The sequence below is a fragment of the Papaver somniferum genome, chromosome 5, assembly GCF_003573695.1.
Source record: "Papaver somniferum cultivar HN1 chromosome 5, ASM357369v1, whole genome shotgun sequence".
Classification (NCBI taxonomy): domain Eukaryota; kingdom Viridiplantae; phylum Streptophyta; class Magnoliopsida; order Ranunculales; family Papaveraceae; genus Papaver; species Papaver somniferum.
Genome location: NC_039362.1, coordinates 80,468,748 through 80,480,128, shown reverse-complemented (window position 1 = coordinate 80,480,128; position 11,381 = coordinate 80,468,748). Strand labels below are relative to the sequence as shown.

The 11,381-nt window shown below is 38.2% G+C and overlaps 3 protein-coding genes across 6 annotated transcripts; 2 read left to right on the top strand and 1 right to left on the bottom strand.

Moving 5' to 3' along the window:
• Positions 1 to 426: 426 nt before the first annotated feature.
• On the top strand, positions 427 to 921 carry LOC113279225. The gene has a single exon (XM_026527926.1). The coding sequence runs from the start codon at positions 427 to 429 to the stop codon at positions 919 to 921; it is 495 nt and encodes a 164-aa protein (XP_026383711.1).
• A 1,170-nt stretch (positions 922 to 2,091) lies between these two features.
• On the top strand, positions 2,092 to 3,705 carry LOC113282014 (transcription factor SRM1-like). Its single transcript, XM_026530931.1, has 2 exons — positions 2,092 to 2,841; positions 3,035 to 3,705. Exons 1-2 carry the CDS (start codon positions 2,387 to 2,389, stop codon positions 3,495 to 3,497), a joined length of 918 nt encoding a protein of 305 aa, XP_026386716.1. The 5' UTR covers positions 2,092 to 2,386; the 3' UTR covers positions 3,498 to 3,705.
• Positions 3,706 to 4,068: 363 nt separating this feature from the next.
• Positions 4,069 to 10,834, bottom strand: LOC113282013 (histone deacetylase 15-like). Of its 4 annotated transcripts, none has more exons than XM_026530927.1 (19): positions 10,679 to 10,794; positions 10,361 to 10,476; positions 9,790 to 10,093; positions 9,511 to 9,693; positions 8,622 to 8,712; positions 8,363 to 8,439; positions 7,876 to 7,951; positions 7,710 to 7,774; positions 7,136 to 7,191; positions 6,900 to 7,023; positions 6,660 to 6,785; positions 6,521 to 6,571; positions 5,969 to 6,037; positions 5,749 to 5,857; positions 5,515 to 5,594; positions 5,066 to 5,148; positions 4,933 to 4,978; positions 4,691 to 4,859; positions 4,069 to 4,543 (listed from the first exon to the last, which is right to left on the bottom strand). In XM_026530927.1, the coding sequence occupies exons 3-19, from the start codon at positions 10,081 to 10,083 to the stop codon at positions 4,398 to 4,400; spliced, it is 1,845 nt and encodes a 614-aa protein (XP_026386712.1). In that variant the 5' UTR covers positions 10,084 to 10,093; positions 10,361 to 10,476; positions 10,679 to 10,794; the 3' UTR covers positions 4,069 to 4,397. The 4 variants fall into 4 exon arrangements, with proteins under 4 accessions (XP_026386712.1, XP_026386713.1, XP_026386711.1 ...); XM_026530928.1 differs by having other exon boundaries at positions 10,397 to 10,476; XM_026530926.1 differs by lacking the exon at positions 10,361 to 10,476 and having other exon boundaries at positions 10,679 to 10,834.
• Positions 10,835 to 11,381: the final 547 nt, after the last annotated feature.

Below are 11,381 nucleotides of genomic sequence, written 5' to 3'. Positions count from 1 at the left end.
AATGATATCCTCCAAACCAGAGCAATAATAGGAAGACACATACAGCTAGACGACTACTCATGTCCTTTCTGCAAGCAAGCTACAGAAACAGATGTTCATATCCTTCTTCATTGTGATCTTGCCAAGGTTATTTGGTTCACTATACTTCCGGAAGCTATACACTCTCAGCAACAATTCACATCTCTATAGAGCTGGATCAAATCATGGAGTCAGGAAAAAAACATTATGTCCTTCAAGCAAGAAAAAATCATCCTTTTAGCCACAGTGATCATGTGGCAAATATGAAAACAGAGATGCACAACGGTTTTCGAAAGAAAAGAAGCACACCCTAACAACATCATTATGTGCATTAGAAATTTCTGCACAAAATACAATATAACTAGCTCTGAAACTAATCCTTCTTGCAGGTCCTTAGCTAGTAAAAACATGCAAAAATGGGAAAAAACACAGAAAAACTGGTGCAAACTTAATTTTGATGCAGATTTTAACAAAGAAACAAACATTTGTGGAATTGGTCTAATTCTTAGAGATTGTGCAGGGAGTTTTGTGGAGGCCTTGGTGAAAGTGACGAAAGCTAGAGATGTTGAACAGGGTGAAGGTTTAGCACTCTTAGAAGCTGTGGAATGGATCAAAAGTAGGGGCTGGAGAAATATTATCATTGAAGGAGATTGTAAGTCTGTCATTGAAGCTGTGACTTCAAATTTTGCTAACTCTAAGTGGCAAGACCATAATCTTCTTTCGGATATTAGTAGGCTATTAGAATCTATTAGTAGTATTAAGTGTGTTTACTTTCCTAGGTCTGGTAATGAAGTGGCTGATGGTCTAGCCAAATATGCCAAGAATTATAATTGTAATCAAGTGTGGTCTGATACACCACCAAGCTGTATCCTATCTACTCTGGAGAAGGATAACACCATGTAATCGGTTTTCTTTGGGTAATGAATTTGCTTTTACGATAAAAAAAAATGTTATTTTTATCCAACTCCATGGGACTTGCCCTTAGCGAGTTGACTCCTAATATTTATTTGCTCTTCCTCTAACAAAATCAGATAATAAAAATATAAAATTCAGATTAATCTTTGACATCCCTCCTTCAAACTTTCATCAGTTGTATGAACAAGGTGATATGCTAGTTTACTAAATTAGAAGTATCTTTCTGTCTTCGTTTTTAGTTCAGTAACAGAATATGCTAGGCATAGAGTAACACCTATTCCAAAGATATGCTAAAGCACGTAAACTTCGTCTGTCAGTCCTCCAAGGAGTCCAAGCTTCCTGTCTTCTGCACATATGTAGTATAAAGTATAAACTCCTTTCACCTTTAATGTAAGTTCTTGACCGCTCTCAAAAAACAAAAAATTTAAACTGATCGCCCCAAAAAACCACATGAAAACCGTTTAGGGTGGGTCCCACCCTTCCCAGCTCACCTTACTAATGGAAACCACATGAAAACCACATGAAAACCGCTTAGACTCAGCTGGTGGTCCCAGCTCACCCTTTAATGGTCCCCTGCTAACCCCTTAGGATGGGTCCCACCCTTCCCACTCACATGACGGTTTTCATGTGGTTTTTTTTTTTGGCGGTCTGCCCAGAATTAACCTCAGAAAATTATAAGCACATTTTGCCTTGTCTCAGACGATACTAGACCGTGTCTAGGCCGGACTGTATCAGAGGGTATTTCTCAAGCAATAATATTCTCATATTTCTGATCGGAGCATATTTTTGATACACTCCGTATGGCGAACACACCACAGCTTGGCCCTCCTAGGCCTACTGTCATAGTGTCATGTCATTTCATTGAGAGTGTGGATCCTGGCTCCTTAATAATTTCAAAAGACAAGCAATTCACATATCACCTAGACAATCAAAATTCGAGATCAACAAAATGAATCACATAGTCTCTAATAATAAAACAACAGATTATCTTAACCAAAGCCAAAAAAAACATTTGAGTAGTAGAGAGACGGCCACGTCAATAAGATGATCCTGCATGAACCATACGAAACCTCTCAGATAACTCCAAAAACTTGCAAAAGTTACTCCATCACTTTGGAGTCAATGATGAGTGTGAAATGAGTGCAAGAGAAAGAGGGAGGGGATGGTTTGTTAACAAGATTCTTTCTTCCCCATCCTTTCTTCCCATTGGATGTTTGTGAAACACAAAAATTATTAGAGAAAAAGATTGAGAAAGAAAGAAGGAAAAAGAAACTTCATAATCTACCACCAAAATGGTGGTCCATTCCTTCTTCTTGTATTGACCTGAACCCTCTCTTCATCACTCCTGTATTCTTATCTCACTCTCCCTTTCTTCTCACTATTCAAATTACACAACTTGAGCAATCACCATAATCATCTCTTCATACTAAACACTGAGGTATTAGTTTTACTAATGGAAAGTGCAGTGAAAGGAGAATGGAGTAGAGAAGAAGAGAAAGCATTTGAAAATGCAATTGCAAAGACACATAATACAATGGATGAACAACAATACTGGGAAAAGATAAGCTCGATGGTGCAAAGTAAAAGTATGGAAGAATTGAAGCAGCACTATGGAGTACTGGTCCAAGATATTAATGCAATTGAGGCTGGGTTAGTATCGCTTCCTCGATATCTAGGCGAGGAAGAAGAGACTAACATGGATAAACAAACTTCATCGGCATCTGATAGAAAAAAAATAGGTAGTACTTCTGGTTTTAATACCAGTAGAAGCAGTTATTTTCCAGTTGGAATGATTGGTAACAATGACTTAGAAGGAAAACAACAAGCGTTGGTAAGAAGTGGAAGTGGATCCAAATCAAACCAACTAGAGAAGCGCAAAGGAATTCCATGGACTGAAGAAGAGCACAGGTTGGTTGTCTTCGATATCGCATTACTTTACTTAAATTGGCTGTGAAAATGATACTAGTAGTCTCAATTTACTTATATCAAAAAGCCTTTTATTGTGAAGACTGCTGAAAATTTTCTACTAGTCCAGCAACAGTTTAGATTTCCCTTCTCCATATTTCTATTATTGTACACTGAGCATCTGTTGTTCTGTTAGGTTATTCCTGCTGGGGCTAGACAAGTGTGGGAAAGGGGATTGGAGAAGTATATCGAGAAACTTTGTAATCTCAAGGACTCCAACACAAGTGGCTAGTCATGCACAGAAATATTTCATTCGATTGAACTCGATGAATAGAGATAGGAGAAGAACGAGCATACATGACATCACAAACCTGAACAACGGTGTCGCTGCGACGCCTCAAGGTCCAATTACAGGAGAACAAACTAACACAACCACATCATCAACACCAAACAGTTACATTGGGCCATCTTTTAAGCATCACCGATCATCACATTCACCTGCAATGCCTGCTTTGGCAATGCCGAGAATGGCTTCCGCACCAGGCCAAATAATCTCCGCTATTGGCACTCCAGTTACCATACCTCCTCCGGGGCATCACTATCCACCACCATATACCCATATGGCTTATCCGGTGGTGCCTGCAGCAATGCATCAGTAGGAGCTCCTCTGATCCTCGATGTTTTCACTTGAAAGAAGGAAATTTGTTTATATAATAAGGGAAATTTGATCCATCAGAGAAATGTAACTTATAAAACTGATTCTACATCAGGTACCTTTCAGTTATAATTATATTAGGAATCTCTACTTCTCATGTCGTAATAATACTATTAAAATGCCATGCTAAGAGGTTTTAGCTGTTCTGTTTTGGTGAATGTTTCTAGTGGGAAGACTGAAGACTAACAAGCAAGAATAAAGGCAGTACGTATTATTATCTTGTTCTGAAATTAATAGAACCACACTGAAGATCCTCGCAGGTTATGCCACTTGTGTACTACCATGCAAACTGACCTTACAAAAACACATGAGAAAAGCATGGCCAGGAATTCATACCGTCCCCAGCTGATCTAGAAAATCTCAAGCTACTGATCAAATCAGAACCTAAAGCACCTACAGTTATAGCTGGGGACTGGAAAAACACAAAATGAAACTGCACCATTACGACAGACTGACATTACCTCAATACAATCAGGGAACACAGCACAAAATACACTGGTAACTGCAGGCCCTAGTTCACAGACCAATTCTGCTTGATATATCATTTATATGGAGTTCTGGCATGGTTCTGTAACACATTATATTTCGTTGACAAAACCAAGAATACTAAATAAAATTGAAATGCATATATTCCTGAAGCTGGTCAAGTAGACTACCTAATCCATTACATGGTATTCTAGCAAAAAATGACATTTGAAACTGAGAAGAACTGACTAGAATTCGTTCTAACATCTCAAAAGGAAAAAGAAGAAAAAAAACTATAACCAGCTTCATCTTGTACAAAAAACAGACATGAGATAGGTGTGACGAGTAAGTATGCACATATTATCACGAAAAAGAGGGACTAAAGTGAGAAAGATCTGGGTGGTTGTTTTGTCCGTCTCTTCACTTTAAACCTTGGTTGACGCAATAGAATATAGAAAAACTTCTTTCGACCCCATTTCCACCATAATGGAACAAGTAGCCTTCTTTTCTTTTTGGCTTCCCTCTCTGCAAAAACAGAATCAAAAGATCAAGAATCGAAAATTTAGCAGCAAGGACCACATTCCAGTTGATAATAATAAACAAGCTGGAGATTTGGCGTAAGAGAAACAGCAAATCTAGGCCAAAATTTAATAATAGAAGACGCACACTCACTTCCGTTTTGAAGAGGATATGGTTGACATTGCGACTGAATTCTTGTGAGAGTGGAGCCCAATGTAGACCAGAATTTCTTTTGAATTTCTAAGACTTCTAGAACAGTTTGCACGCCAGCTTTACTGGGCTCGATATCCACGTCATAGACAGGACTTCCACCAAGCAGTACCTTTAGGAAAGGACACGAGTTACAGTAAATTCAATAATAGATGAAGGGGGTTCAGTTTAAGCTGAAGATTCACCTTTATAACTGCTTTAGCTGAACTAGATATAGACCGCAGATTATAGCTACAAAAGAATTAAGAAATATCAGTATATACTTGTCAACAAATATTTCTATTATGCCGTTAAACAAATCCTTAAGAAACAACCCACCCTCCCTCGAGAATAACAAGCAGTTTTCCACCAGATAAAGACGTTAACATGTGAGTCATCTGCTCATAGCCAGCAGGAGTTACCTAATGATGAAGAATAGATCCGTTAAAATAATCAGATTGGTGGGACCTAGTGAAAGTGGAATGACAGACGGAAAACAAATAAATGTCAACTAGTGAAAGTGGACTCCCCGAGTTAACATAATCAGATTGGTGGGTCTCTCACTAGATGACATTACCAATTAAATGAAGCAACAGATACAATTTGGAACTATTTTGCTTCACCAAAAACTGAACATTTGATATCATGGAGGCAACCAGTGAACAATCTCTTATACTTACTGTCCAGCGAGATGTAAACTTGGAGGAGCATACCTACCTAACAACATGGAATGCAGGATACTAGAAACAAGATAAAGGAACTACTAGAGCAATAGCTTGAATTCTTACATCACAACAGCCAAGGGGGTCACCCCTTGCAGCATCAAATCCTGCTGATATTATTGTCAAATGAGGGGAAAATTCTAAAGCTGCAATAAGGAACGTACCAGCCATCAGCAATACAGAAAATAGTGTGCATTAAAATTTAATTGACTCTATTCTCTATATCACTGTATGTGAATGTGAACTAATAAAATGCTTGCTGATTACACATTACAACTAAAAATATATATGTCACATTACCTATAGGAAGCACAATATTCTTAAACGCAAAAATGTAATCACAGTCCCCAACACCACCACACTTCCAAGGAATATTTACACAATATCCTTCACCTCCGTTAACACCAACCTGCATAAAACATACATCAAACAAATTTATACAATACCCAACAAGAAACGAAAAACATTTAATACAAATAGACATTGGTGTAATAGAACAGAGACAGCAGCTACCAAGTACCTCATCAGCCGCTCCAGTACCAGGATAGAACTTTCCTCCCTCGTGTCTATGCAAGGATATATACAACACCTACAGAATGAAGTTAATTCATGAAGATAAACTGTATACTCCATGGAAAAACTTGTTGCGAATAAATCCTCAGCAACCACCATAACAACATATCAAATTTCGAACGCATTGACGAGTATTAACATAATACCAAAGATTTGAAATATATCCACCAAGCTATCTCCTTATATTCTAGTGAAGTAAAATTTTACTCTTGGGTTCATGGTTTACTACGTATCCAAGATCAGATGCAAAACCAAAACCATTTTTGGCTTGGCTTCATAGCAAACCAATGAATTTATATCATTTAGAATGCAGTTAGTTAAGGAGTAAGCATCATTTAGGGTAGAAGACTCCTGCAAGTATAATCAGGAGAATCCTGAGTGCTACCAGATAACTAAATAATCACTGGAATAGTCTCTTTCATCACTCCAGGTAATTTACAAGCTTATCTACAGCAGAGAGGTTTAGTTGGGACTCTTAATTGGTAATCTTTGTGCCTACCGATTTGCAACCATCGAATATTTCCTGTGTGCCATTTCCATGATGAACATCCTGCATCGAAAATGAAGGGAAGGCATATTAGTATAATGTATTAATGTAAGACAGAAACTTCAATGGCATTATGAGAAGTTGATATTACCCAATCAAGAATTAGCACTTTCTTAGCACCTGCGCGTTGAGCAGCAAGAGCAGCAACTGCTGCATTATTGTAGAGGCAGAACCCCATGGCGTCTTTCACACCTGCATGATGCCCAGGAGGTCTCACCTGATGTGAAGAAAACAGACCAAATTAAAACAATAAACTTTGAAAATTGGAGACTCTAGTTCCTCCACTACACTAACACAAAAAAGCCCCACTAGAGGTTTGGATATACCCTACCAGAGCAAATCCGTTCTTGGCATGCCCAGCCATAATAGATGTAGAAAGATCTGCACATAACCCAGCCGCAAGTCTAGCAGCACAGGCTGAATGCTCGTTAGCATATGTATCTGGAGTGAAATAGCTGCCAATTAATGTGCAGGCAAACAAAGTCAGCATTGTCATGGAAGGTTTTATGCGTTCAGATAGATGACAGAATAAAAAATGGAAGTGTTCAAGTGTTGAATGAAATGTACCTAGTTACCATGCAGTCGGTAAAATCGACAGCACCAATATGCTCAGCAGTGTGGACCTGAGACCCCAGAACGAGATCAAAATAAACTCTGGGTTATCATCGTGAACAGGTCTATGCACATCAACAAAAATAAGGTAATGACACAGCGTGTATGCGCATTCACCAAGAACTTATATGACACTCAAAATATCCGAACCAACTTAGTTACATAAATACATCATATGATCAACTGCGGATAGCCCTAATTAGTCCCATGTCAGTTTCGAGCTAATGAACATTAAATTGCTTGCAGATAAATAAATTTGAGGTGCCAATATACATGATCAATCCATTTGCGTTGTCAAATTGGAGAATTGATAGAAACCTACCATCTGGAGCTCTTCCGCAGTAATAAATACATGATCAACTTGGTTACATAAATACATCATATGATCAACGGCGGACAGCCCTAATTAGTCCCATGTCAGTTTCGAGCTAATGAACATTAAATTGCTTGCAGATAAATAAACTTGATGTGCCGATATACATGATCAATCCATTTGCGTTGTCAAATTGGAGAATTGATAGAAACCTACCATCTGGAGCTCTTCCGCAGTAATCTCTCGAGCAGGAATAGGAAAACATTTTCCTGGAAAAATACCTGCAAGAATAGTTTGCAATTTGTTGTTCTTCAGGTGAAATAAAAGCTACATCCTGAGTAAAAGAGAAACCTTTCAATCATCCAATAACAAGACAACCTACCAGCGGCAGCTAGGGTGGCAGCTATCGCCCGAAGACGATCAGGTCTTTCAGGATGTGGATGCGCCTTAAGCTCAACCTGTTCCACACACAACAACAAGTGTTAGAAGCGGACGTAATTTAGAGTATTATATCAAAGCTAATATTTGCAAAGGCAACTTAAAATACTTAATCCTTTATCCTCTCGCAAAAGGAAGTGTCTTGATGAGAATAGTTGCAAAGGTAATATAAAGAACAAGGGTATCAGTTGTAAAGGGTGGCAATTCAAATGAATAGTTTGAACTGCAGTGACATGGATGAATGGCTGCAGCAAACTCAAATATAATGGAACAACTCATTGTCACACTGATACAGTAGTAATATAACACTGAATCCCTATCAGCAATAGTTGTACTGACACAAGCATAAAAGCATGGGCAGTAACAGGTTATTATGCATCACAACTAGCCTAAACAATCACAAGGGAAAAATTGCACTAATGTAGTAATACCTCAGAATGAAGCAGCATTCGTTCATCAAAACCAACCAAGGTGCGAGTTTCCAAACTTGATTTCTGTATGGAAGAATCTATAAATAATTAAAAGGTAACGTTAGACACTCAAGACTATTCATGGGGTGGGCAACATAATATCTAGTGTATGCTGAAACTAGACGCTACAATTTATACCAATGAAAATTAATACAGGAGAAACACATACGGCTCCAGGTATAATAGAACAAACATGTAAAAGAAAAACATGTTTAACCACCTTGTAACTTGACTTTGATATGAGCAGCTTCTTGCGCACGCGAAGAAGAGAGGGAGCTAAGGACATCAGAGTCGGTATGCTCCCCACAGACCTATATGGAGCAAAAAAAAAAGTAACCAAATCTTTCAGTAATACAGAAGAACAAGAAAAGAATTTAATCATATATCCACACGAACTTTCAGTGATACTGGTTTCGACTGATAAAAAAAAAGGCCAAAGCAGGAGCTCGGTGTGATTGAGAGAGAGATTCTGCTCCATACTTTAGTTTCTAGTTGTAGAGCTAAAGGTATTAATACACCTTATACTTCATTTTGTTGCTTAATTTTCTTCCATTGCTTAATGAAGGAAAGTACATATACATACTTAGATTCATCCTACTTTTCACCTTTTTGCCTTTTGAGATTAGAGAGCTGGAGAGAAACTTTTTAGATTCTTTTCGCAATATTTTTAAGATCGTTGAATAATTGGTTGAAACTTTATAGTTTAGACTGTTATGAGACGTCTATCAAATTGACAGAGGAATCAGAAGGTAATGGGGTCATACAGTAAAGGGTGTTGGTATTAACAAAGATTACCAATATGGTGCCTAGGCTGCTTTACCCTCGAAATAGTAGGATGTGGGGAATCATATTATTTGCTTTTTCTTGTGATCATTACTATTGCTTGATGTGTTATTTATCATTTTATGCATAACATCGTTAACATAATCTAATGGTATTATTTCTTTATCTATTCTCCCTAGCCTCTATTCTCACATGCTGATCATCTGTGTTTTGAAGGATCCAAGACAATATAGTGAGGTATGTCAACACCCAGAAATTGCATGATACAGTGGAATATAAAGAACCCATAGTCATGGAGTAAACATATGGTGGATACAAAATAATACCTCACAGTAGAAAACATCAAACCAGTTCACCATTGTACAATTAGCGCAAAACCACTTTTCGCTGGCTACATTATTCTGAAAGGGCGCCCAATCACTATCATCATCTTCATCAGTAAAATCCATATTTAGGTTATACATATCCTGAAACGTCATATCCCTATCTCGCTGTCGCTTCCGCTTTTCCTGCAGTGAAGTACATGGAGAGTGGCATTCAGTTCTTTGTCAACTAGACCAGTATGGGTATGACTCCTAGTTCATAAATAAGTATATGCAACGTACGGTATAATGTTCAACGACCCCATTGGACTCCTCTGCTGTATCTGTGCCGGATATCCCTGGTGACTTCTCTTCCCAACCGTTCTCATCATGACAAAGAGAAGCACCATTTCCTTCGGGCAGCAAGTTTCCATTTGTTTCATTCACATGATCCGTGTCATTATGGGGATGGACTTGGCCATTTTCACTATGATTGTGGTGGTTTTCGTCTGCTCCACCCTTTTGGCAACTCAGGTGCAACTTCTCACAATCCATGTGTCTCTCCTCAAAATCATTCCTCTGAGAAGATTCAATCATTAGAAGTGCCCTGATATCACAAGGAAACCCCAAATCAGTATCTCAGGATGATAGACAGCACATAAAGTAGACACTAATTATACCAAATCATAAGCAGCTTAAAAATTATAAGCAATTGGTCTCATTTACATTCAAGTTACAAAATTTTACTTAAAAGGGTCAAATTAGCAAAAGACACCTAAACCACAGTTTATAGAGACCAAACAACTGTGCACCCTAACGCCGTCGCACTGCAGATGTCAAAACAAAACATATTCAATGTCGCATAAAACACTACCCATTCTTAGCCACATATACCAACACCGCAAATTACCCTAGCTTCTTAGCAGCAGCTAAAATCTGGGTTCAGCTGAACATTACTTTATTTTCATGGATCTGACAACATGACTTCAGCTGCAAAAATATAAATCAGCAGCCAAAATCTAAGAAAACTAGTGAGTTAAAACCCGGACGATTTATGTGATAAATTGCAGTAATAATAATGGAAGTGACTAAAAAAAAAAAAAAAAAATCCATGAGATTCGAGTGCTAATTTAACTGAAATAACAGAAAATTTGAAAGGAAATAAAACGTTAGAGAGATTTGAAGAGCGAACCTCTTAGGGTTTTGGAGGGACGAAAACTACTAAACTTAGAGCGAGGGCGAGAGAGACAGAGACTAGGCCTTCGCTTTGAGAGGAAAAAAGAAAGTAAGATCGGGTGGGAGAGTTGGAAACCCTATGGACTTGTTAGACTAGAAACGTTGGTAGCGGAAAGAGAGAGAGTAAACTTTGTTATAGTGTGTGTTCATAGGTTGGTATATGAGGTGTTTGTATTACTAGATCTTGCCACGTTTTATGTTTTCTGCTGGATTTGAGAAGATGTATGTGCGTGTTTAGTAGTGCAATGGCTGTATGTGTGTGTTTAGTAGTGCAATGGCAATTTTGTTGAGAGTAGAGGACTCCTCCCCAGTCCCCTAGTATGTAAGGTTCCTGCCGGCCTAACGTGGGTTCGTCTGGTCGTAGAATAGAATTTACAAAGGGAAAAAACGCTTCAGTCCAAAACCGCCCTAAAAGAAACAGATTAGTCCAGACCTAGTTGATTAGGTACAATTTAATCCAAGAATTGTATAAAGTCTATGCTACTCCTCGCACGCTTTTATTAAAGCACACGTGCAATGAAATGATTCAGTTTTCTAACTGAAACAATCAACGTGGGTGCGACACGTTAGCATTCATTAAAAACTGATTAAAACCGGCGTAACAGACAAATCTTTAACTGCACCATTTTGCTTTATCAGAAATTTCAGAAACTTCAGAA

Bases quoted from the DNA above. Each gene is read 5' to 3' on its own strand.
- LOC113282014 (XM_026530931.1), top strand. From the start codon at position 2,387: ATGGAAAGTGCAGTGAAAGGAGAATGGAGTAGAGAAGAAGAGAAAGCA. The intron at 2,842-3,034 runs GTTGGTTGTCTT...TTGTTCTGTTAG, and splicing joins TGGACTGAAGAAGAGCACAG to GTTATTCCTGCTGGGGCTAG.
- LOC113282013 (XM_026530926.1), bottom strand. From the start codon at position 10,083: ATGATTGAATCTTCTCAGAGGAATGATTTTGAGGAGAGACACATGGAT. The intron at 8,440-8,621 runs GTGGTTAAACAT...AATTATTTATAG, and splicing joins TATCAAAGTCAAGTTACAAG to ATTCTTCCATACAGAAATCA. The intron at 4,860-4,932 runs GTGAATCTTCAG...CCTTTCCTAAAG, and splicing joins CAGCTAAAGCAGTTATAAAG to GTACTGCTTGGTGGAAGTCC.
- LOC113279225 (XM_026527926.1), top strand. From the start codon at position 427: ATGCAAAAATGGGAAAAAACACAGAAAAACTGGTGCAAACTTAATTTT.